Here is a 27,749-nt window from a genome sequence, read left to right as displayed (position 1 = left end):
GTAAATACCTATAAATAATGATGTTGCTCATTATATATACACAAAAATATTAGTCTATGTGTACTGTTGTTAATACAGATACCATCATGTAATAACGCTGTCCCACTCAAATTCTATCTCTGGGGTTTCGTAGTGAGATCTATACTTGTAGATGGTATATTATAATGTATCTGAACAGAGTCTATTAAATGGAAAACTACTACTAGGGAATAATTACTGATAATAAGAAAACCTATTAACTCATAACTAAATACGACTATGACCTAGTTAAATGCCGCCATATCAAGATTCTCATTCAGACCATATGGATTTAATGTTTTTAATTTCCAAATCCAGTACGTCTCTCTTTGTCTTAAGTCCATTAATCTATTTCTACCCCATTTGGATGAGATTTGTTCAATAGGAAAAATACTATATAGATCTGTCTGCCCCTCATGACAACAAACTCCATGTCTAGAGACACTATGTTTAATACACGATTTTTTCACATTTCTCATGTGTTCACCCCATCTTTTTTTCAGGGGTCTAGATGTTCTCCCTATATATTGTAAGCCACACTTGCATTCCAGTAAGTATATTACGAAAGAGGAATCACATGAAAAATACGTTTTTATCTCAAATTCTTCTTTCGTAGAAAAAGACCTGAACTTATACTTATCTCCCTTTGTAAAATCACAAAGCCCACAGTTAGCTCTATTACATTTATAGAACCCTTTCTTATTAGACAGCCAATTTTTTGTCTTATGTTCACCATTTTTTCCAAATTTCTTCATCACTATTTTGCTAGGGGCAAGTTTATTTTTTAGAGTAGGTGCTCTTTTAAACGTACATGTGGGGTTTTCATCTAAAATGTTCCTTAATACCGGATCATTCAGTAGAATGTTCCAATGCTTGCGAACAATTCTCTTAATTTTATCATGGTTTGAGGTATATTTAGTTATAAATCTCAGATTGTTATTTTTATTCACTTTGTTCTTATTCGTGTCTATCTCATCTAAATTTTTACATTCTAAGTTTTCCTTCTCTTTTGTAGTTTTGAAGAATTCAGATCTATCTTTATTTCTAGCCTTTAAATAGCTCTCCTCTATTAGGTCCCCAGGATAATTCCTTTCAAAGAATCTCTTTTTTAGGATACCTGCTTGTTCGTCATATAGAGTTAAATTAGTACAATTTCTACGAATTCTAGAAAACTGATTGTATGGAATATTTCTCTTCCATGCCTTATAATGATTGCTTTTATAATTCAAGTAACTATTTGTATCCACTGTTTTAAAGTGGGTTTTGGTCACTATATGACCTACTTGGTCCCAATATAGTACCAAGTCCAAAAATTCAATACGATCTATATTAATATTATGAGTAAACTTAAGTCCCATGTTGTTTTCATTCAATGATTTAATAAAGTCTAGGGCCTTATCCTCTGAACCTTCCCAGATAAAAATAAGGTCATCTATAAAACGGCCATAGAACACCAGATTCGCCCCCAGAGGGGAACTATATATGTATCTTTCTTCAAACACCCCCATAAATAAATTTGCAAAGCTGGGGGCAAATCTGGTGCCCATGGCCGTTCCTTTGATCTGCAGAAAAAATTGTTCCTGATAAACAAAATAATTATGTTTCAACACAAATGAAATTGCTTCTAACAAAAATAATCTCTGTTTACTGGGTAAAAATTGATCTCTTTTCAAAAAAAACATCTACAGCATCTATACCCAGATGGTGTTCTATATTTGAATAGAGAGCTGTCACGTCACAAGTGAACCAGATAAGTCTGCGTCCTGCCTTTTCTATTTTTGATATCTTAGCTATTAGATCTGGGGTGTCTTTGATATATGACGGAAGCCCCTTCACTATTTTCTTTAAGAATTGATCAATATATTCAGATAAGTTGCAGGTCAAACTCCCTATGCCCGAAATAATGGGCCTGCCCGGTGGATTATTGGTACACTTATGTATTTTCGGGAGGTGATAGTAATATGCTAGATTGGGTGACATAGGGACCAGATATTCTTTCTCCTTTTTTGTTAAGATCCCCTCTAGGAACCCTTTATCTACCATTTTAATTAACTGAATCATATAAGTTTTAGTAGGATTAAATGTGAGTTTTTTATAATAATTTTGATCTAAAAGGATCCTATTCGCTTCCTGTAAATAATCTGACATATTTTGCAAAACCACCCCTCCTCCTTTGTCCGCCTGCCTAATCACCAAGTTGTCTTTTTTGGCTAATCTTGACAAGGCTTTAATCTCATATAAATTCAGATTGGAGTTCCCCACTTTCTTCTCTAGTGCACTGAACTCCTCTAAAACGAGAGTTTGAAATAGAGAGATATATGGACTGTTCACTGGCGGGTTAAAATTAGATCTTAACATTAAATTTGAATGGATATAGTCATCAAATAATGCATTACATAACTCTTCTGGTTCATGATATACTATACTATTTGTTGGTCTTTCTGGCATATCATCAGTAATGATAGCCAATTGTGTTGTATTGTTGATTTTTTTATCACAAAAGTACTTTTGCATAGACAGTTTTCTTACAAACCGATTGAGATCTACGAACAATTCGAACAAATTATGTTCATTAGAGGGACAGAAGGATAGACCTCTATTTAATACGCACACTTCTTCGTTTGTGAGGTTGTGGCTTGAGAGATTGAAGATACCTTCTTTCATTATCTCAAATCTCTTCTTTTTGGCAGATTTACCTCTGCCTCTCCTGCCACGCTTGCGTATGATCTTTTTTGTGGTGTAAAAGTTCTTATATTTTCTATCTTTGGAGGAGCTCTCTCTAACTGCTTTAGACGTATGGGCATATGTCTCTGGTGTGTTAAATTGGGGCCTTGCTCTCTGTTTGACTGAAAATCCTGTGTATTTTGTGATCTCCAATCAGATTTTCTATTTGCCCCATTATACTGATCATAATACTGTTGTTTATTTCTATTTTGTGATGAATTTCTGTAGTATTCATCATTTCTATGTCTGTCCTCTCCAAACTGATTATGTCTGTTGTTAAAGAAATTTCTTGGTGAAGAGTAGTTATTACTATTAGGTCTCCTATTATTAGAATAACCCTCCTGATTGGTGTAGTTATTTCTGTCTCTCCATATATCAGGATTAATCCTAGAAGGACCTGGCGATTGATAGTCCGTCCTCAAATATTGATTATTACCCACATTTTTCTTTTTGTCTTTCGGTTTTTTATAGTTAACTTTAACCCATTTGTTATTGATATCTCCTTCTAGTTCTAAATTTTCCTTTTGTTCACCATTATTCTCATTGGAACTGACCTCCATATCATTATTTATTGCCGGTGTGTTATAGATACAGCCTTCTAAATAGTCTTTTTCATCTCTTGCTAATTTTTTAATTTTTAGCTTAATTAACTTCTTTTGAAATGTATCTGATCTATCTAGTACCTCTTTGTTTTTATTTATATAATCAGGGTTACTAGAAAATTTCCCTAATAACGTTTGCAATTTCTCAATTTCCAAACCTACATTGTTTAAGAGGGACTCTCTAAACTCAATTAATAAATCTATTAGTTTAAATGAACAAATAGTTAATTCGTTCTGCCAATTTTTGGTAAGATCTTCATCATGTGTAAAAGAACATAATTTACTAATCCTTAAACCTCTTGGTATGTGACCTTTATTTTTATATTTTTTTAAAGTGTCTATATCCCACCAATGTCTGTGTTCCTGTTTCAAAGCATCTTCTAATCTGTGAAATAATTGAACCATTATGAGTTCATCATCTCCTTTAGATGATACCTCTAAAGGGGTATCTAGATTGCTCAAAATTTGACGTGAATTAACTCTCTCCTCTTTACTTTGCATGGTGTCAAAATGAAAAGTGCACCCCTACAATATAAATGTGTGAATAAACTAATAGTGAAACTGCTATTCAACAGTATAAAAATAAAAAAAAAAAAAATATACAATGTGTGTATAAGTCGCTAGCTGACCAGTGCCAAAAATATACGAATAAATACAAAAAGTGTGATAAATCAGCAGCGCCCAAAAACAACAAAGATCAGATATGTTCCCATAAACATATATAAAACAAATGTGAGCGAATAGTTGTGTATAAATAATCAAATATACAAGTGCAAAAACACAACAATAAATGTCCCACACTCTGGGTGGTGTGAGATAAACTCATATACATAAATGTCAATCAAACCGATATCAGGTGTGTGACCCAAAAAGTCCAAAGTTGATGGTATGGCAGCATAAGACTTCTTCCAAAAATGAAGGCAATTCAAACGTAGCAAATCTGTATAGAATACAATAAAGAAGAAGGCGCCAACATAGTGTGAATCTGTATTGAAAGTTGTTCACTCCCCACACATAAATGGTACTTACGAGAAGTAAAGCACTTGAGAAGTGCTACAACGACTTTCTGGAGCATTAACAGCTGTCCAGGTAGCTGGTCTCTCGTCCTCAAAGTGAGCTCCTAGTACTGTGTACGGTCTGCAGCCATTTGCAGCTTGAACCCTATCACCTGCTCCTTTCTCTCGCTGTGTAATGTGTAAACGACTTTTCTGTTAATGCTCCAGAAAGTCGTTGTAGCACTTCTCAAGTGCTTTACTTCTCGTAAGTACCATTTATGTGTGGGGAGTGAACAACTTTCAATACAGATTCACACTATGTTGGCGCCTTCTTCTTTATTGTATTCTATACAGATTTGCTACGTTTGAATTGCCTTCATTTTTGGAAGAAGTCTTATGCTGCCATACCATCAACTTTGGACTTTTTGGGTCACACACCTGATATCGGTTTGATTGACATTTATGTATATGAGTTTATCTCACACCACCCAGAGTGTGGGACATTTATTGTTGTGTTTTTGCACTTGTATATTTGATTATTTATACACAACTATTCGCTCACATTTGTTTTATATATGTTTATGGGAACATATCTGATCTTTGTTGTTTTTGGGCGCTGCTGATTTATCACACTTTTTGTATTTATTCGTATATTTTTGGCACTGGTCAGCTAGCGACTTATACACACATTGTATATTTTTTTTTTTTTATTTTTATACTGTTGAATAGCAGTTTCACTATTAGTTTATTCACACATTTATATTGTAGGGGTGCACTTTTCATTTTGACACCATGCAAAGTAAAGAGGAGAGAGTTAATTCACGTCAAATTTTGAGCAATCTAGATACCCCTTTAGAGGTATCATCTAAAGGAGATGATGAACTCATAATGGTTCAATTATTTCACAGATTAGAAGATGCTTTGAAACAGGAACACAGACATTGGTGGGATATAGACACTTTAAAAAAATATAAAAATAAAGGTCACATACCAAGAGGTTTAAGGATTAGTAAATTATGTTCTTTTACACATGATGAAGATCTTACCAAAAATTGGCAGAACGAATTAACTATTTGTTCATTTAAACTAATAGATTTATTAATTGAGTTTAGAGAGTCCCTCTTAAACAATGTAGGTTTGGAAATTGAGAAATTGCAAACGTTATTAGGGAAATTTTCTAGTAACCCTGATTATATAAATAAAAACAAAGAGGTACTAGATAGATCAGATACATTTCAAAAGAAGTTAATTAAGCTAAAAATTAAAAAATTAGCAAGAGATGAAAAAGACTATTTAGAAGGCTGTATCTATAACACACCGGCAATAAATAATGATATGGAGGTCAGTTCCAATGAGAATAATGGTGAACAAAAGGAAAATTTAGAACTAGAAGGAGATATCAATAACAAATGGGTTAAAGTTAACTATAAAAAACCGAAAGACAAAAAGAAAAATGTGGGTAATAATCAATATTTGAGGACGGACTATCAATCGCCAGGTCCTTCTAGGATTAATCCTGATATATGGAGAGACAGAAATAACTACACCAATCAGGAGGGTTATTCTAATAATAGGAGACCTAATAGTAATAACTACTCTTCACCAAGAAATTTCTTTAACAACAGACATAATCAGTTTGGAGAGGACAGACATAGAAATGATGAATACTACAGAAATTCATCACAAAATAGAAATAAACAACAGTATTATGATCAGTATAATGGGGCAAATAGAAAATCTGATTGGAGATCACAAAATACACAGGATTTTCAGTCAAACAGAGAGCAAGGCCCCAATTTAACACACCAGAGACATATGCCCATACGTCTAAAGCAGTTAGAGAGAGCTCCTCCAAAGATAGAAAATATAAGAACTTTTACACCACAAAAAAGATCATACGCAAGCGTGGCAGGAGAGGCAGAGGTAAATCTGCCAAAAAGAAGAGATTTGAGATAATGAAAGAAGGTATCTTCAATCTCTCAAGCCACAACCTCACAAACGAAGAAGTGTGCGTATTAAATAGAGGTCTATCCTTCTGTCCCTCTAATGAACATAATTTGTTCGAATTGTTCGTAGATCTCAATCGGTTTGTAAGAAAACTGTCTATGCAAAAGTACTTTTGTGATAAAAAAATCAACAATACAACACAATTGGCTATCATTACTGATGATATGCCAGAAAGACCAACAAATAGTATAGTATATCATGAACCAGAAGAGTTATGTAATGCATTATTTGATGACTATATCCATTCAAATTTAATGTTAAGATCTAATTTTAACCCGCCAGTGAACAGTCCATATATCTCTCTATTTCAAACTCTCGTTTTAGAGGAGTTCAGTGCACTAGAGAAGAAAGTGGGGAACTCCAATCTGAATTTATATGAGATTAAAGCCTTGTCAAGATTAGCCAAAAAAGACAACTTGGTGATTAGGCAGGCGGACAAAGGAGGAGGGGTGGTTTTGCAAAATATGTCAGATTATTTACAGGAAGCGAATAGGATCCTTTTAGATCAAAATTATTATAAAAAACTCACATTTAATCCTACTAAAACTTATATGATTCAGTTAATTAAAATGGTAGATAAAGGGTTCCTAGAGGGGATCTTAACAAAAAAGGAGAAAGAATATCTGGTCCCTATGTCACCCAATCTAGCATATTACTATCACCTCCCGAAAATACATAAGTGTACCAATAATCCACCGGGCAGGCCCATTATTTCGGGCATAGGGAGTTTGACCTGCAACTTATCTGAATATATTGATCAATTCTTAAAGAAAATAGTGAAGGGGCTTCCGTCATATATCAAAGACACCCCAGATCTAATAGCTAAGATATCAAAAATAGAAAAGGCAGGACGCAGACTTATCTGGTTCACTTGTGACGTGACAGCTCTCTATTCAAATATAGAACACCATCTGGGTATAGATGCTGTAGATGTTTTTTTGAAAAGAGATCAATTTTTACCCAGTAAACAGAGATTATTTTTGTTAGAAGCAATTTCATTTGTGTTGAAACATAATTATTTTGTTTATCAGGAACAATTTTTTCTGCAGATCAAAGGAACGGCCATGGGCACCAGATTTGCCCCCAGCTTTGCAAATTTATTTATGGGGGTGTTTGAAGAAAGATACATATATAGTTCCCCTCTGGGGGCGAATCTGGTGTTCTATGGCCGTTTTATAGATGACCTTATTTTTATCTGGGAAGGTTCAGAGGATAAGGCCCTAGACTTTATTAAATCATTGAATGAAAACAACATGGGACTTAAGTTTACTCATAATATTAATATAGATCGTATTGAATTTTTGGACTTGGTACTATATTGGGACCAAGTAGGTCATATAGTGACCAAAACCCACTTTAAAACAGTGGATACAAATAGTTACTTGAATTATAAAAGCAATCATTATAAGGCATGGAAGAGAAATATTCCATACAATCAGTTTTCTAGAATTCGTAGAAATTGTACTAATTTAACTCTATATGACGAACAAGCAGGTATCCTAAAAAAGAGATTCTTTGAAAGGAATTATCCTGGGGACCTAATAGAGGAGAGCTATTTAAAGGCTAGAAATAAAGATAGATCTGAATTCTTCAAAACTACAAAAGAGAAGGAAAACTTAGAATGTAAAAATTTAGATGAGATAGACACGAATAAGAACAAAGTGAATAAAAATAACAATCTGAGATTTATAACTAAATATACCTCAAACCATGATAAAATTAAGAGAATTGTTCGCAAGCATTGGAACATTCTACTGAATGATCCGGTATTAAGGAACATTTTAGATGAAAACCCCACATGTACGTTTAAAAGAGCACCTACTCTAAAAAATAAACTTGCCCCTAGCAAAATAGTGATGAAGAAATTTGGAAAAAATGGTGAACATAAGACAAAAAATTGGCTGTCTAATAAGAAAGGGTTCTATAAATGTAATAGAGCTAACTGTGGGCTTTGTGATTTTACAAAGGGAGATAAGTATAAGTTCAGGTCTTTTTCTACGAAAGAAGAATTTGAGATAAAAACTTATTTTTCATGTGATTCCTCTTTCGTAATATACTTACTGGAATGCAAGTGTGGCTTACAATATATAGGGAGAACATCTAGACCCCTGAAAAAAAGATGGGGTGAACACATGAGAAATGTGAAAAAATCGTGTATTAAACATAGTGTCTCTAGACATGGAGTTTGTTGTCATGAGGGGCAGACAGATCTATATAGTATTTTTCCTATTGAACAAATCTCATCCAAATGGGGTAGAAATAGATTAATGGACTTAAGACAAAGAGAGACGTACTGGATTTGGAAATTAAAAACATTAAATCCATATGGTCTGAATGAGAATCTTGATATGGCGGCATTTAACTAGGTCATAGTCGTATTTAGTTATGAGTTAATAGGTTTTCTTATTATCAGTAATTATTCCCTAGTAGTAGTTTTCCATTTAATAGACTCTGTTCAGATACATTATAATATACCATCTACAAGTATAGATCTCACTACGAAACCCCAGAGATAGAATTTGAGTGGGACAGCGTTATTACATGATGGTATCTGTATTAACAACAGTACACATAGACTAATATTTTTGTGTATATATAATGAGCAACATCATTATTTATAGGTATTTACTTTATGTTTAGGAGTATTCGCATTTTTTATCTTTGTTATTAGGGGTAATATTTTATTATTTTTTATTATTATATCATTATATTATTTTGTATATATACATATATATTTTTATACAGCATTAGATTTTGTATATTTTAGACCATGGAGTTAGGAATCATTGTTTCTGATATATAGTACAGTAATTTTTGTAAATGCATGAAGGAGTACTATCCCCATGAGATGCTAGAACGCACGCATTAATAACCTAGCAACGCTAGTAACGCTAAGACACAAATAGCCACTTTTGGTAATTTTATGTATATTATCATGGAATAACTAATAATCAACAGTCTTTTAAATGATATTACGCTATTTGCAGAAACCTGCACACCAGAAATTAAAGGTTATACACTTACACATACGTTAGAGGTGTGTCACCACAGTACTCTGTGGTTGGTCTGTTATTTCATTCCGATGACCAATCGTTCTAAGGGTAATACACACACCTGTTTACTATGGGGATTGTATACTCCTTCACGCATGCGCTCTAATTCGGCTTGAACGCCGAGTTTAGCAAATATAAAGCTGTGCAGTTTAGATATGGTTTATTCACCTGAGGAAGCGGTCAAGGTAGACCGGGAAACGCGTTGTGATATATGTTTATGAAATAAACATTTGTTTTTAACCATATCTGATCACGGCTGAGTGATATATGTTTTAGGAATCGTTATTTTAACAAACACTTGAAATCCGATCATAGCTACCAGCCCACCTGGTTTGGGCATCTCTCACATTACACAGCGAGAGAAAGGAGCAGGTGATAGGGTTCAAGCTGCAAATGGCTGCAGACCGTACACAGTACTAGGAGCTCACTTTGAGGACGAGAGACCAGCTACCTGGACAGCTGTTAATGCTCCAGAAAGTCGTTGTAGCACTTCTCAAGTGCTTTACTTCTCGTAAGTACCATTTATGTGTGGGGAGTGAACAACTTTCAATACAGATTCACACTATGTTGGCGCCTTCTTCTTTATTGTATTCTATACAGATTTGCTACGTTTGAATTGCCTTCATTTTTGGAAGAAGTCTTATGCTGCCATACCATCAACTTTGGACTTTTTGGGTCACACACCTGATATCGGTTTGATTGACATTTATGTATATGAGTTTATCTCACACCACCCAGAGTGTGGGACATTTATTGTTGTGTTTTTGCACTTGTATATTTGATTATTTATACACAACTATTCGCTCACATTTGTTTTATATATGTTTATGGGAACATATCTGATCTTTGTTGTTTTTGGGCGCTGCTGATTTATCACACTTTTTGTATTTATTCATAACGGCAGCCACTGGCAAGGTCCAAAAAGAAAAGGGGAATAAAAATACCCAGCATTGACAAGGCCCGGAGAACAGATGATGAATCTTCCTCCATGATTACGTAAGGAAAGAGTAGGAAAAAGGCACTGATACCCAAAGAGACTAGCTCTGGTTTCAGGATACCCATCCTCAGATGCCTTCATAAACTCGAAGGGAAAGTACTCTCAGCAAAGAGAGACCCTCGACCCACTGAACTCCAAGAGTCAGATGAGAAAAAATTACCTCAGGAGGAGCCAACTGGATAGTCGCAGTAGACCAGAAGGAAATCGAAGAAAAACCCAGGAAGACTCCAGTAGAGAAATTCCCAGGAAAAACGTCCTCCATTTTTCCAAAGAGAGAAGAAGAGCTGCCCCAGTAGGAACAAGGAGATTTCCCCAATGCCGGGAAAACAAACCTGCTACCGGACGCCGGACAGATGCAAAGTTTATGGAAATCTGGAAAACAGAATTTATGTTTACCTGATAAATTACTTTCTCCAACGGTGTGTCCGGTCCACGGCGTCATCCTTACTTGTGGGATATTCTCTTCCCCAACAGGAAATGGCAAAGAGCCCAGCAAAGCTGGTTACATGATCCCTCCTAGGCTCCGCCTACCCCAGTCATTCGACCGACGTTAAGGAGGAATATTTGCATAGGAGAAACCATATGGTACCGTGGTGACTGTAGTTAAAGAAAATAAAATATCAGACCTGATTAAAAAAACCAGGGCGGGCCGTGGACCGGACACACCGTTGGAGAAAGTAATTTATCAGGTAAACATAAATTCTGTTTTCTCCAACATAGGTGTGTCCGGTCCACGGCGTCATCCTTACTTGTGGGAACCAATACCAAAGCTTTAGGACACGGATGAAGGGAGGGAGCAAATCAGGTCACCTAAATGGAAGGCACCATGGCTTGCAAAACCTTTCTCCCAAAAATAGCCTCAGAAGAAGCAAAAGTATCAAACTTGTAAAATTTGGTAAAAGTGTGCAGTGAAGACCAAGTCGCTGCCCTACATATCTGATCAACAGAAGCCTCGTTCTTGAAGGCCCATGTGGAAGCCACAGCCCTAGTGGAATGAGCTGTGATTCTTTCGGGAGGCTGCCGTCCGGCAGTCTCGTAAGCCAATCTGATGATGCTTTTAATCCAAAAAGAGAGAGAGGTAGAAGTTGCTTTTTGACCTCTCCTTTTACCGGAATAAACAACAAACAAGGAAGATGTTTGTCTAAAATCCTTTGTAGCATCTAAATAGAATTTTAGAGCGCGAACAACATCCAAATTGTGCAACAAACGTTCCTTCTTTGAAGCTGGTTTCGGACACAGAGAAGGTACGATAATCTCCTGGTTAATGTTTTTGTTAGAAACAACTTTCGGAAGAAAACCAGGTTTAGTACGCAAAACCACCTTATCTGCATGGAACACCAGATAAGGAGGAGAACACTGCAGAGCAGATAATTCTGAAACTCTTCTAGCAGAAGAAATTGCCACCAAAAACAAAACTTTCCAAGATAATAATTTAATATCAACGGAATGCAAGGGTTCAAACGGAACCCCCTGAAGAACTGAAAGAACTAAATTGAGACTCCAAGGAGGAGTCAAAGGTTTGTAAACAGGCTTGATTCTAACCAGAGCCTGAACAAAGGCTTGAACATCTGGCACAGCTGCCAGCTTTTTGTGAAGTAACACCGACAAGGCGGAAATCTGTCCCTTCAGGGAACTTGCAGATAATCCTTTTTCCAATCCTTCTTGAAGGAAGGATAGAATCCTAGGAATCTTAACCTTGTCCCAAGGGAATCCTTTAGATTCACACCAACAGATATATTTTTTCCAAATCTTGTGGTAAATCTTTCTAGTTACAGGCTTTCTGGCCTGAACAAGAGTATCGATAACAGAATCTGAGAATCCTCGCTTCGATAAAATCAAGCGTTCAATCTCCAAGCAGTCAGCTGGAGTGAAACCAGATTCGGATGTTCGAACGGACCCTGAACAAGAAGGTCTCGTCTCAAAGGTAGCTTCCAAGGTGGAGCCGATGACATATTCACCAGATCTGCATACCAAGTCCTGCGTGGCCACGCAGGAGCTATCAAGATCACCGACGCCCTCTCCTGATTGATCCTGGCTACCAGCCTGGGGATGAGAGGAAACGGCGGGAACACATAAGCTAGTTTGAAGGTCCAAGGTGCTACTAGTGCATCCACTAGAGCCGCCTTGGGATCCCTGGATCTGGACCCGTAGCAAGGAACTTTGAAGTTCTGACGAGAGGCCATTAGATCCATGTCTGGAATGCCCCACAGCTGAGTGACTTGGGCAAAGATTTCCGGATGGAGTTCCCACTCCCCCGGATGCAATGTCTGACGACTCAGAAAATCCGCTTCCCAATTTTCCACTCCTGGGATGTGGATAGCAGACAGGTGGCAGGAGTGAGACTCCGCCCATAGAATGATTTTGGTCACTTCTTCCATCGCTAGGGAACTCCTTGTTCCCCCCTGATGGTTGATGTACGCAACAGTCGTCATGTTGTCTGATTGAAACCGTATGAACTTGGTCCTCGCTAGCTGAGGCCAAGCCTTGAGAGCATTGAATATCGCTCTCAGTTCCAGAATATTTATCGGTAGAAGAGATTCTTCCCGAGACCAAAGACCCTGAGCTTTCAGGGATCCCCAGACCGCGCCCCAGCCCATCAGACTGGCGTCGGTCGTGACAATGACCCACTCCGGTCTGCGGAATGTCATCCCTTGTGACAGGTTGTCCAGGGACAGCCACCAACGGAGTGAGTCTCTGGTCCTCTGATTTACTTGTATCTTCGGAGACAAGTCTGTATAGTCCCCATTCCACTGACTGAGCATGCACAGTTGTAATGGTCTTAGATGAATGCGCGCAAAAGGAACTATGTCCATTGCCGCTACCATCAACCCGATCACTTCCATGCACTGAGCTATGGAAGGAAGAGGAACGGAATGAAGTATCCGACAAGAGTCTAGAAGTTTTGTTTTTCTGGCCTCTGTTAGAAAAATCCTCATTTCTAAGGAGTCTATAATTGTTCCCAAGAAGGGAACCCTTGTTGACGGGGATAGAGAACTCTTTTCCACGTTCACTTTCCAGCCGTGAGATCTGAGAAAGGCCAGGACAATGTCCGTGTGAGCCTTTGCTTGAGGAAGGGACGACGCTTGAATCAGAATGTCGTCCAGGTAAGGTACTACTGCAATGCCCCTTGGTCTTAGCACCGCTAGAAGGGACCCTAGTACCTTTGTGAAAATCCTTGGAGCAGTGGCTAATCCGAAAGGAAGCGCCACGAACTGGTAATGTTTGTCCAGGAATGCGAACCTTAGGAACCGATGATGTTCCTTGTGGATAGGAATATGTAGATACGCATCCTTTAAATCCACCGTGGTCATGAATTGACCTTCCTGGATGGAAGGAAGAATAGTTCGAATGGTTTCCATCTTGAACGATGGAACCTTGAGAAACTTGTTTAAGATCTTGAGATCTAAGATTGGTCTGAACGTTCCCTCTTTTTTGGGAACTATGAACAGATTGGAGTAGAACCCCATCCCTTGTTCCCTTAATGGAACAGGATGAATCACTCCCATTTTTAACAGGTCTTCTACACAATGTAAGAACGCCTGTCTCTTTATGTGGTCTGAAGACAACTGAGACCTGTGGAACCTCCCCCTTGGGGGAAGTCCCTTGAATTCCAGAAGATAACCCTGGGAGACTATTTCTAGCGCCCAAGGATCCAGAACATCTCTTGCCCAAGCCTGAGCGAAGAGAGAGAGCCTGCCCCCCACCAGATCCGGTCCCGGATCGGGGGCCAATATTTCATGCTGTCTTGGTAGCAGTGGCAGGTTTCTTGGCCTGCTTTCCCTTGTTCCAGCCTTGCATTGGTCTCCAAGCTGGCTTGGCTTGAGAAGTATTACCCTCTTGCTTAGAGGACGTAGCACTTTGGGCTGGTCCGTTTTTACGAAAGGGACGAAAATTAGGTCTATTTTTTGCCTTGAAAGGCCGATCCTGAGGAAGGGCGTGGCCCTTACCCCCAGTGATATCAGAGATAATCTCTTTCAAGTCAGGGCCAAACAGCGTTTTCCCCTTGAAAGGAATGTTTAGTAGCTTGTTCTTGGAAGACGCATCAGCCGACCAAGATTTCAACCAAAGCGCTCTGCGCGCCACAATAGCAAACCCAGAATTCTTAGCCGCTAACCTAGCCAATTGCAAAGTGGCGTCTAGGGTGAAAGAATTAGCCAATTTGAGAGCATTGATTCTGTCCATAATCTCCTCATAAGGAGGAGAATCACTATCGAGCGCCTTTATCAGTTCATCAAACCAGAAACATGCGGCTGTAGCGACAGGGACAATGCATGAAATTGGTTGTAGAAGGTAACCCTGCTGAACAAACATCTTTTTAAGCAAACCTTCTAATTTTTTATCCATAGGATCTTTGAAAGCACAACTATCCTCTATGGGTATAGTGGTGCGTTTGTTTAAAGTAGAAACCGCTCCCTCGACCTTGGGGACTGTCTGCCATAAGTCCTTTCTGGGGTCGACCATAGGAAACAATTTTTTAAAAATGGGGGGAGGGACGAAAGGAATACCGGGCCTTTCCCATTCTTTATTAACAATGTCCGCCACCCGCTTGGGTATAGGAAAAGCTTCTGGGAGCCCCGGCACCTCTAGGAACTTGTCCATTTTACATAGTTTCTCTGGGATGACCAACTTTTCACAATCATCCAGAGTGGATAATACCTCCTTAAGCAAAATGCGGAGATGTTCCAACTTAAATTTAAATGCAATCACATCAGGTTCAGCCTGTTGAGAAATGTTCCCTGAATCAGTAATTTCTCCCTCAGACAAAACCTCCCTGGCCCCCTCAGATTGGGTTAGGGGCCCTTCAGAGATATTAATATCAGCGTCGTCATGCTCTTCAGTAACTAAAACAGAGCAGCCACGCTTACGCTGACAAGGGTTCATTTTGGCTAAAATGTTTTTGACAGAATTATCCATTACAGCCGTTAATTGTTGCATAGTAAGGAGAATTGGCGCGCTAGATGTACTAGGGGCCTCCTGAGTGGGCAAGACTCGTGTAGACGAAGGAGGGAATGATGCAGTACCATGCTTACTCCCCTCACTTGAGGAATCATCTTGGGCATCATTGTCATTATCACATAAATCACATTTATTTAAATGAATAGGAATTCTGGCTTCCCCACATTCAGAACACAGTCTATCTGGTAGTTCAGACATGTTAAACAGGCATAAACTTGATAATAAAGTACAAAAAACGTTTTAAAATAAAACCGTTACTGTCACTTTAAATTTTAAACTGAACACACTTTATTACTGCAATTGCGAAAAAACATGAAGGAATTGTTCAAAATTCACCAAATTTTCACCACAGTGTCCTAAAGCCTTAAAAGTATTGCACACCAAATTTGGAAGCTTTAACCCTTAAAATAACGGAACCGGAGCCGTTTTAAAACTTTAACCCCTTTACAGTCCCTGGTATCTGCTTTGCTGAGACCCAACCAAACCCAAAGGGGAATACGATACCAAATGACGCCTTCAGAAAGTCTTTTCTAAGTATCAGAGCTCCTCTCACATGCGACTGCATGCCATGCCTCTCAAAAACAAGTGCGCCACACCGGCGCGAAAATGAGGCTCTGTTTATGCTTTGGGAAAGCCCCTAAGAAATAAGGTGTCTAATACAGTGCCTGCCAATATTATTATATCAAAATACCCAGATAAAATGATTCCTCAAGGCTAAATATGTGTTAATAACGAATCGATTTAGCCCAGAAAAGTCTACAGTCTTAATAAGCCCTTGTGAAGCCCTTATTTACAATCGTAATAAACATGGCTTACCGGATCCCATAGGGAAAATGACAGCTTCCAGCATTACATCGTCTTGTTAGAATGTGTCATACCTCAAGCAGCAAGAGACTGCACACTGTTCCCCCAACTGAAGTTAATTGCTCTCAACAGTCCTGTGTGGAACAGCCATGGATTTTAGTTACGGTTGCTAAAATCATTTTCCTCATACAAACAGAAATCTTCATCTCTTTTCTGTTTCTGAGTAAATAGTACATACCAGCACTATTTCAAAATAACAAACTCTTGATTGAATAATAAAAACTACAGTTAAACACTAAAAAACTCTAAGCCATCTCCGTGGAGATGTTGCCTGTACAACGGCAAAGAGAATGACTGAGGTAGGCGGAGCCTAGGAGGGATCATGTGACCAGCTTTGCTGGGCTCTTTGCCATTTCCTGTTGGGGAAGAGAATATCCCACAAGTAAGGATGACGCCGTGGACCGGACACACCTATGTTGGAGAAAACAGAGTAACCAAAATACAAAGTCAAAGACAAGGACTAGGTTAAAAAAACGGACCCCCAGAACCAGGAGCCGAATCAATGTCAAGAAACTTTGCAGAACAACCACAAAGTTACCCCTTCCGTAATTAAATTGCACATGAGTTGATGCAACCACTGTCATGCCCTCATGGGGTCTCTCATGCTGTATCCCAGTGACTGACCACTCAGTCCCAAAGGGCTTCAAGAATAACACCCACAAAGTCTGAAGACAAAGGTAGGACCCAAAAAAGATCAGAACTCAAACCTCAGAAATTAAATGTTTGAGAGAAAATGACAGAAAAAGACAGTCTCTAAATAAAGATCCAAACAGGATCAACCCATGGAAGGAATTGATGAATGAATGAGCATCCTGACACTCCTGTCAGGCAACGGGAAAAGAGACTGCATAACAATCCCCCAGATCCCCAAGTATATAGGATCCCAAAGAGGATACTGTAAGAAAAAAACGGTCCCTAAGCACCAGGACTCCTCAACCAGATGATAGGAAGACCTTCCCCAAAAGGCAAGGGGAAGCGAAAAAAACAGCAATCTTCAGAAAGGAAGCAGTGCCTAAGGAGATAAGAACCAAAATAGGACAATTCAATCCACAATGGAGCTCCAATAGAAGGGAAAATTGATGAATGAATGAGCATCCTGACACTCCTGTCAGGCAACGGGAAAAGAGACTGCATAACAATCCCCCAGATCCCCAAGTATATAGGATCCCAAAGAGGATACTGTAAGAAAAAAACGGTCCCTAAGCACCAGGACTCCTCAACCAGATGATAGGAAGACCTTCCCCAAAAGGCAAGGGGAAGCGAAAAAAACAGCAATCTTCAGAAAGGAAGCAGTGCCTAAGGAGATAAGAACCAAAATAGGACAATTCAATCCACAATGGAGCTCCAATAGAAGGGAAAATTAATCACCCTCTACACCAGGTACTGAAGATCTCCATGAAGTCATCTTATCCCCGAAAAAGAAAGGGAGAACCCTAGCTCCTGTCCAAAGGACCTCAGGAACTACAAATATACTGCCATAGCAGGATTCGTTATCCTAGCTAACTATGCTAGCTACGCAGGGACAAGACACATAGGAGTGACCAAACATCGGACGCACCACCAGTACGAAATGAACTAGGACCAGCCTGACATCTAGGATAGAAGGGCCTCCTATAGCTCATAGAAAACAAGAAAATAACCTCTAAACAAGAAGTAAACAAACCTAGTACCCAAACAGGGCTAGCCTGTTGTCGAGGATATGTGTCTGATTTAAACCTCAAAAGAACAGAGAGAACTAGTACCCAATCAGGACCAGCCTGATGTCCAGGGTACGACAGAACTGTTCAAGGGTTAACTGCAAGTTCTAAACCCTAGCAGGGCTAGACTAAATAAACAGACAAACGATAGACAAATAAGCTCTGAGGCTTGAACATGAAAGCAACATCAATCGCGACCATAAAATCGCCAGTATCAAATCCCAGAGAAGGAAAAAAACTTTTCAAAGTAAAAGTCTACAACAGTCTTGAGCTCTGAAAATTATGAAATAAAACACGTCCTAACTGGATCAAAAAGAAAGTAGGCAGCACCGGTAGGTGAACGCCAAAAAGGAATGAAAACACGAACAGGACCAGCCTGTCAGAGACCGGATTCCTCAAGAGCTCAGAACTGGGATTAGATACACAAACAAGAGACGATTAGGAGTAGGAACCCCATCCCTCCATTCGTCTAGCGCTGTTCGCCATCTGATTCAGAAGACTGAGGATTCGCTGACGAGTCAGAACCGGAATCCTCCAATGCCGCCAACACATGCCTCAGTAGTACACGCAGGCGCGCCAGTCTGAATCTAAAGGCAAAGCTCACCTCCAGCAGGGCATCCGAAGGCCCCAACCCTGAAGGCTGCACCCCTGAAGCCTCAGAGGAAACCGTTTCCCCAGAGGAAAGATCAAAAATAATCAACCCCTCACCTGACAAACCCAGGTTAAGAGGACACGGATGAACTCTTTGCTTGCAATCAGGAAGATGTAAGTGCGCCAACGCCAAAGATATGGCCATGTGAAACCGTGCAGTAACCTCTGGTGGAAATAAACCTCCTTCCGGAGAAGGGGTAACGGTATTTGGGACAACTGCCTGTGTAGGAACAGAATATTCTAGGGGACGCACCTCACGGGACACAGAATCCTCAGAGAAGAGAGCACTCTATTACGGCATACGGAACATAATTTATTGAGCTGGAATACCCGGGCCTCCCCACAATCTACGCAGGTAATAGAATCTGAATCAGAGAAATCCTTCTCCAAGAAATCAGTATTCCTCCATAGCCTGACTGATTAAATTATGGACAAAAAATAACTGGCACCTCACACCCCCAAGGGCACTCACCACCTCCTATGACCCAGACAAATAGAGAAAACAGATTCTCTCCATCGCCGGTCAGGAATACGGAAATGGAGAACAAAAACGTGACCACGCTCGGTCACGAGGTGCAACAAGCAGGCCAAAGGAAAATTGTGCAAATCCTTACAAGAACTGCGAAGCTCAAAATAACTTTTACGTTCCGTAATAGCCATGAGCCCCAACATCTCTACACATAAGCAGAGAGAATCAAAACAAACATGATTAAAGTCCCCTACTGTTCAATAACCCCCCTCCGGAGATATTAACCCTTGATTCCATGAAGATAAAGGAGTCCTATTGAGACCCTGTCTTCTATCATTACAATATATTCCCACAATGAAAAGGAAAATTAAACGATCTTACCGAAATCTATACCGTGGAATAGTAACACGGTCCTTCAAGTTTGACAGATAGTAGCGTTGCTTCTAACATGGACTTGAGTGAAGAAAGCAGGCAGCTGTTAATATGAGTCTGGATGGTTTCGCAGAAAGACTCCCCTGCATCTCCGGACTCTAACATTCATCCATGCCCTCACTGAGAGGCTGACAGGACTACTAAAAACTCCAGTCCCATCTCGAAGAGTACTACCCTCCATAAGAGACTACTCCGTAATCTTCTGACACTTCTCTGCCAACCTCCTGTGACGAAAGGCAAAGAACGACTGGGGGATGGGGAAGTGGGGGAGGTATTTAAGCCTTTGGCTGGGGTGTCTTTGCCTCCTCCTGGTGGCCAGGTTCTGTATTTCCCAAAAGTAATGAATGCAGCTATGGACTCTCCCCGTTTTAAGAAGAAAACTTACAGTACCGGGAATTACTGATGCTTACAGTACTGGGAATTACTGATACTTATGGTGTTGGGAATTACTGATGCTTATGGTGTTGGGAATTACTAATGCTTACGCTGTTGGGAATTACTGATGCTTACGGTGTTGGGAATTACTGATGCTTACGTGTTGGGAATTACTGATGCTTACGGTGTTGGGAATTACTAATGTGAATGGTGTTGGGAATTACTGATACTTACATTGTGGGAGTTGTCCCATCCAGTGTAGAGCTGCTGTGAGTCCCGTTGACCATTGTTCCCTGAGATGGCATCACCAGTGACAGAGTGACGCTGGTCTTACTGGTGTTTTGTGCACTGGAATATGGTACAGACACAGGATAAATACGACCACCTGGAAAAAATAATGTAAATAATGAAATACCAGAATTGCTCCAGGATAAAAAGACCCCCCAGGACACAGCTGGTATGACAAACCCTTCCTACATATACTCAGTAACAGTGTCATACCCTGAGTGGGAGTGAGGGTGGGTTGGCTAATCTCCTCCAGTGGGTAGCCAAGGTTCCGGACAAGCAGTGTCATGTCCTCGTGTTTGGAGCAATATTTAGCTCGTTCTCCTCCACTGACAAAGGTGTCATGATGAATGCGCTTCACCCTCTCCACCACGGCCTGAGCCACGTCATCTAGCGTCACCTGCTTGGCAAACTCTGTAGCAATCATTGCTGCTATTTCCTGCGCCAAGTTAGGATAAAAAAGTGAGAATTAGAAGGAGAGGACAGAAGCAGAGAGAGAGCAGGACGACAGGAGACAGAACAAGTACCTGATTGGCCTGTCCAGGACCATGAGCGGCTTCCAGAGCCTTGTATAATCCTTCAGACATCAACACCAGGAAGCCAGTGACACCGTCCAGCAGCTGGCAGCCATGGATTTCTGGTTCAGCTGTGACTGGTTTGGATTTGGCAGCACTGTGCACATTAATAAAGAGGGAAAAAACTGTGAGGAGAAATTGGTGGTTTACTGTAAAAGTACAGATGACAAATTTATACCAAGCTTAGTGCAGGAAGAATACTGAAAGCAGCTGTAGGAGACCAAGATGCAGTGAGCATATAAGCTAAAGATAAAGCCACAAGGCGCTAAAGATAAAGCTAAAAGGCACTGTGGTGCTTTGGTTTTGTAAAGCAGTGAGGGGTCACAGGGTTAATACATTAGAGTTTCTGCACTTGGATAGAAGGATTATATAATACATAGAGGCACATGATCACTTACATCATCACATCGTCTCTCCCATGTCAGACTGTGTCACCAAACACTAAACCCTTTATTCCCCGAATAAAACTGTCACCCCTCTCACAACTTCACCCCTAGTACCATGTGCCAAATGCCCCTAGCCCCTCTGCCTTAAAAGTTTGTTATCCTAAACTGACCAACAAAAATGTTCTTTCATGATTCCAATAGAGCACGACATTTTATAAAACTTTCCAACTTCTGTTGTCCATTTTGCTTTGTTCTCTTGGTATACGCTGTTGAAAAAGCATACTTAGGTAGGCTCAGGAGCAGCAATGCTAGTGCTAATTGGTGGCTGCAAAAAACTAAATTTATGCTTACCTGATAAATTTCTTTCTTTTGCGATGTACCGAGTCCACGGATTCATCCTAACTAACTTGTGGGATATTGTCCTTCCTGACAGGAAGTAGCAAAGAGAGCACCACAGCAGAGCTGTCTATATAGCTCCCCCCTTAACTCCACCCCCCAGTCATTCGACCGAAGGCCAAGGAAGAAAAGGAGAAACTATAAGGTGCAGAGGTGACTGAAGTTTACATAAATAAATACTATCTGTCTTGAATAGACAGGGCGGGCCGTGGACTCGGTACATCGCAAAAGAAAGAAATTTATCAGGTAAGCATAAATTTTGTTTTCCTTTGCATGATGTACCGAGTCCACGGATTCAACCTAACTTGTGGGATACCAATACCAAAGCTTTAGGACACGGATGAAGGGAGGGACAAGACAGGAACCTAAACGGAAGGCACCACTGCTTGCAAAACCTTTCTCCCAAAAATAGCCTCCGAAGAAGCAAAAGTATCAAATTTATAAAATTTTGAAAAGGTATGAAGCGACGACCAAATCGCAGCCTTACAAATCTGTTCAACAGAAGCATCATTTTTAAAAGCCCATGTGGAAGCTACCGCTCTAGTAGAATGAGCTGTAATCCTTTCAGGAGGCTGCTGTTCAGCAGTCTCATAAGCCAAACGGGTGATGCTTTTCAGCCAAAAGGAAAGAGAAGTCGCAGTAGCCTTTTGACCCCTACGCTTTCAAGAATAGACAACAAACAAAGAAGATGTTTGACGAAAATCTTTGGTTGCCTGCAAATAAAATTTCAAAGCACGAACCACGTCCAAGTTGTGCAACAGACGTTCCTTCTTACAAGAAGGATTAGGACACAGAGAAGGTACAACAATTTCTTGATTGATATTCCTGTTAGTAACAACTTTAGGTAGGAAACCAGGCTTGGTACGCAAAACCACCTTATCAGCATGGAACACAAGATAAGGAGAGTCACATTGTAATGCAGATAGTTCAGAAACTCTTCGAGCTGAAGAGATAGCAACTAGGAACAAAACTTTCCAAGATAAAAGCTTAATATCTATGGAATGCATGGGTTCAAACGGAACCCCCTGAAGAACTCTAAGAACTAAATTAAGACTCCATGGCGGAGCAATAGGTTTAAACACAGGCTTAATTCTAACTAAAGCCTGACAAAAAGCCTGAATGTCTGGAACATCTGCCAGACACATGTGCAACAAAATAGACAGAGCAGATATCTGTCCCTTTAGGGAACTAGCTGATAATCCTTTCTTCAATCCCTATTAGCTGCTCTGGGGAGGTATTAGCTGCTCTGAATGACTGTAACACAGTTGCAATTCCAGAGAAATTGTGTAGGCTGGATAGATACTATGCGGTGCCGGTGTGTACTGACGTTTTTCCTATACCTAAAAGGCTTACAGAAATTATTAGCAAGGAGTGGGATAGACCCGGTGTGCCCTTTTCCCCACCTCCTATATTTAGAAAAATGTTTCCAATAGACGCCACTACACAGGAATTATGGCAGACGGTCCCTAAGGTGGAGGGAGCAGTTTCTACTTTAGCAAAGCGTACCACTATCCCGGTTGAGGACAGTTGTGCTTTTTCAGATCCAATGGATAAAAAATTGAAGGGTTACCTTAAGAAAAAGCGGCGTCTGTAATAAAAGAATTAGCCAACTTAAGAGCCTTAATTCTGTCCAAAATATCATCTAGTGGGGTCTCCATCTGAAGAGCCTCTTCTAGAGCCTCAAACCAAAAGGCAGCTGCAGTGGTTACAGGAATAATGCATGCTATAGGTTGAAGAAGAAAACCTTGATGAACAAAAAATTTCTTTAGGAGACCCTCTAATTTTTTATCCATAGGATAAATGAAAGCACAGCTGTCTTCAATAGGTATAGTTGTACGCTTAACCAGGGTAAAAATAGCTCCCTCCACCTTAGGGACCGTCTGCCATGAGTCCTTTATGGTGTCAGAAATGGTAAACATTTTCTTAAAAACAGGAGGGGGAGAGAACGGAATACCTGGTTTATCCCACTCCTTAGTAACAATGTCCGAAATCCTCTTAGGGACCGGAAACACATCAGTGTAAACAGGAACCTCTAAATATTTGTCCATTTTACACAATTTCTCTGGAACTCCAATAGGCTCACAATCATCCAGAGTAGCTAAAACCTCCCTGAGCAATGAGGTGCTCTAGCTTAAATTTAAATGCCGTCATATCTGAATCCGTCTGAGAGAACATCTTTCCTGAATCAGAAATCTCTCCCTCAGACAGCAAATCCCTCATCCCTACTTCAGAACATTGTGAGGGAATATCGGATACGGCTACTAAAGCGTCAGAAGGCTCAGCATTTGTTCTTAACCCAGAGCTACTGCGCTTCCCTTGCAACCCAGGCAGCTTAGATAAAACCTATGTGAGGGTAGTATTCAAAACTGAAGCCATATCTTGCAAGGTGAAAGAATTAGACGCACTAGAAGTACTTGGCGTCGCTTGTGCGGGCGTTACTGGTTGTGACACTTGGGGAGAACTAGATGGCAAAACCTGATTTCCTTCTGTCTGAGAATCATCTAATGTCAAACTTTTATAAGTCAAAATATGCTGTTTGCAATTTATAGACATATCAGTACAAGAGGGGTTCCACAATGGCTTCTAAACAAATTGAACAATGAGTTTCCTCAGTGTCAGACATGTTTAACAGACTAGTAATAAAGCAAGCAAGCTTGGAAAACAATTTATTTAATGAAAAAAAACACAATTTGCAAAAACAGTACTGTGCCTTTAAGAGAAAAAAAGGCATACACAAACTGCAAAACAGGTTAAAATTGCTTCATTTTTTCTGAAATTTTAACAGTGTACCCACTAAGCTTTAGAAGGATTGAACCACAAGTTAATAAGCAATAAACCCCCAAATGAAAAAAACGGATTGAAATATGTCTAAAACCGGTTAAAAAAACCTAAAGCACCTTGCCACAGCTCTGCTGTGGCCCTACCTGCCCTTAGGAAGCGATAATATGGGGTTTAAAGCTTCAATTAGTCCCTCAGAAGACTCTCAGGACCTCAGGAGAAGTTGCTTGCTGCTTGTAAATGTAGGCCCCGCCCACCGCACTCGATGTTGCTGGGGCCTACACAAAACTAACAAACCCTGCCTGAAAGCCATGTGGGTTATAAACAACCCCAAAGAACCCTCAAGCAAATGTCCCATAAAACAGAAAACGTTACTCCCTGACACAAAAACGTTTGTCCCAAATTCACATAACAAACTGAGTGCCCACAAAAAATTAACCCTTTATACAAGCTAGTAAAACCCTCTGATAACACTAGGATTACTGCTTCCCCTTCCCCTAATGGGGACACTGTCAGCCTTTCTGAGTTAACACAGTCTCTGCAGAAAATATGACTGAACATACCTCATTGCTGAATAGCAAGAAACAGTTCCTCACATTGAAGTTTTCCTGTACTCCTCAGCTTCTGTGGGAACAGCAGTGGACCTTAGTTACAAATGCTAAGATCATCATCCTCCAGTCATCCATAACTTGTGGGAATATTCTCTTCCCCAACAGGAAATGGCAAAGAGCACAGCAAAAGCTGTCCATATAGTCCCTCCCAGGCTCCGCCCCCCCAGTCATTCGACCGACGGTTAGGAGAAAAAAAGGAGAAACTATAGGGTGCCGTGGTGACTGTAGTGTATAGAGAAAGAAATTTTTCAAACCTGATTAAAAAACCAGGGCGGGCCGTGGACCGGACACACCGTTGGAGAAAGTAATTTATCAGGTAAGCATAAATTCTGTTTTCTCCAACATTGGTGTGTCCGGTCCATGGCGTCATCCATAACTTGTGGGAACCAATACCAAAGCTTTAGGACACGGATGAAGGGAGGGAGCAAATCAGGTTACCTAAACAGAAGGCACCACGGCTTGCAAAACCTTTCTCCCAAAAATAGCCTCCGAAGAAACAAAAGTATCAAATTTGTAAAATTTGGCAAAAGTGTGCAGAGAAGACCAAGTCGCTGCCTTACATATCTGATCAACAGAAGCCTCATTCTTGAAGGCCCATGTGGAAGGCACAGCCCTAGTAGAGTGAGCTGTGATTCGTTCAGGAGGCTGCCGTCCGGCAGTCTCATAAGCCAATCGGATGATGCTTTTCAGGCAGAAAGAAAGAGAGGTAGCAGTAGCTTTTTGTCCTCTCCTCTTACCAGAATAAACGACAAAGAAAGAAGAAGTTTGTCTGAAATCCTTTGTTGCTTCTAAATAGAACTTTAAAGCACGGACTACATCTAAATTGTGTAACAAACGTTCCTTCTTTGAAACTGGATTCGGACACAAAGAAGGAACAACTATTTCCTGGTTAATGTTCTTGTTGGAAACAACTTTTGGAAGAAAACCAGGCTTGGTACGCAAAACAACCTTATCTGAATGGAACACCAGATAGGGTGAGTCACACTGCAAAGCAGATAATTCAGAAACTCTTCTAGCAGAAGAAATAGCAACCAAAAACAAAACTTTCCAAGATAGTAACTTGATATCTATGGAATGTAAGGGTTTAAACGGAACCCCTTGAAGAACTGAAAGAACTAAATTTAGACTCCAGGGAGGAGTCAAGGGTCTGTAAACAGGCTTGATTCTAACCAAAGCCTGTACAAAAGCTTGTACATCTGGCACAGCTGCCAGTCGTTTGTGTAACAAGACAGATAAAGCAGAAATCTGTCCTTTTAGAGAACTCGCTGACAATCCCTTATCCAAACATTCTTGGAGAAAGGAGAGGATCCTAGGAATTTTAATCTTACTCCAGGAGAATCCCTTGGATTCACACCAACAGATATATCTTTTCCATATTTTATGGTAAATCTTTCTAGTCACAGGTTTTCTGGCTTGGACCAGAGTATCTATCACTGAATCTGAAAACCCACGCTTGGATAAAATTAAGCGTTCAATTTCCAAGCAGTCAGCTGCAGAGAAACTAGATTTGGATGTTCGAATGGACCTTGTACTAGAAGATCCTGTCTCAAAGGTAGCTTCCATGGTGGAGCCGATGACATATTCACCAGGTCTGCATACCAAGTCCTGCGCGGCCACGCAGGAGCTATCAGAATCACAAGGCCTTCTCCTGTTTGATCCTGGCTACAAGCCTGGGAAGGAGAGGGAACGGTGGAAACGCATAAGCTAGGTTGAACGACCAAGGCGCCACTAATGCATCCACTAGAGTCGCCTTGGGATCCCTGGATCTGGACCCGTAGCAAGGAACCTTGAAGTTCTGACGAGACGCCATCAGATCCATGTCTGGAATTCCCCATAATTGAGTCAACTGGGCAAACCCCTCCGGGTGAAGTTCCCACTCCCCCGGATGGAAAGTCTGACGACTCAGATAATCCGCCTCCCAGTTGTCTACTCCTGGGATGTGAATTGCAGATAGGTGGCAGGAGTGATCCTCCGCCCATTTGATGATTTTGGACACCTCTCTCATCGCCAAGGAACTTCTTGTTCCCCCCTGATGGTTGATGTAAGCTACATTCGTCATGTTGTCTGACTGAAATCTTATGAATCCGGCCTTCGCTAGTTGAGGCCAAGCCCGGAGAGCATTGAATATCGCTCTCAGTACCAGGATGTTTATCGGGAGAAGAGACTCTTCCCGAGACCATAGACCCTGAGCTTTCAGGGAATCCCAGACCGCGCCCCAGCCTAATAGACTGGCGTCGGTCGTGACAATGACCCACTCTGGTCTGCGGAAACTCATTCCCTGGGACAGGTGATCCTCGGTCAACCACCAACGGAGTGAGTCTCTGGTCATCTGGTCTACTTGAATCATTAGAGACAAGTCTGTATAGTCCCCATTCCACTGCTTGAGAATGCACAGTTGTAATGGTCTTAGATGAATTCGAGCAAAAGGAACTATGTCCATTGCTGCAACCATCAGCCCTACTACTTCCATGCACTGAGCTATGGAAGGCTGCAGAATAGAGTGAAGAACTTGACAAGCGTTTAGAAGCTTTGAATTTCTGACTTCTGTCAGGAAGATCTTCATTTCTAAAGAATCTATTATTGTTCCCAAAAAGGGAACTCTTGTCGACGGAGACAGGGAACTCTTTTCTACGTTCACCTTCCACCCGTGAGATCTGAGAAAGGCTAGAACAATGTCTGTATGAGCCTTTGCTTTGGAAAGAGAGGACGCTTGGTTTAGAATGTCGTCCAGATAAGGTGCCACTGCAATACCCCTTGGTCTTAGGACCGCTAGAAGGGACCCGAGCACCTTTGTGAAAATCCTTGGAGCAGTGGCTAGCCCGAATGGGAGAGCCACGAACTGGTAATGTTTGTCCAGAAAGGCGAACCTTAGGAACTG

The 27,749-nt window shown here is 40.5% G+C and overlaps 1 protein-coding gene across 1 annotated transcript in view; it reads right to left on the bottom strand.

The window, feature by feature from the left end:
• Window positions 1-27,749, bottom strand: part of TAB1 (TGF-beta activated kinase 1 (MAP3K7) binding protein 1) — a 105,798-nt gene that overhangs the window by 6,042 nt on the left and 72,007 nt on the right. The window contains exons 8-10 of the mRNA XM_053721277.1: window positions 20,653-20,797; window positions 20,342-20,564; window positions 20,075-20,225 (exon numbers count right to left, since the gene is read on the bottom strand). Coding sequence (XP_053577252.1) covers window positions 20,075-20,225; window positions 20,342-20,564; window positions 20,653-20,797 — 519 coding nt within the window. The remainder of the gene's footprint in view (window positions 1-20,074; window positions 20,226-20,341; window positions 20,565-20,652; window positions 20,798-27,749) is intronic.

Source organism: Bombina bombina, chromosome 7, assembly GCF_027579735.1.
Source record: "Bombina bombina isolate aBomBom1 chromosome 7, aBomBom1.pri, whole genome shotgun sequence".
NCBI classification, from domain to species: domain Eukaryota; kingdom Metazoa; phylum Chordata; class Amphibia; order Anura; family Bombinatoridae; genus Bombina; species Bombina bombina.
The sequence above is the reverse complement of the archived record's forward strand: the minus strand, read 5'-3'. Positions and strand labels throughout refer to the sequence as shown.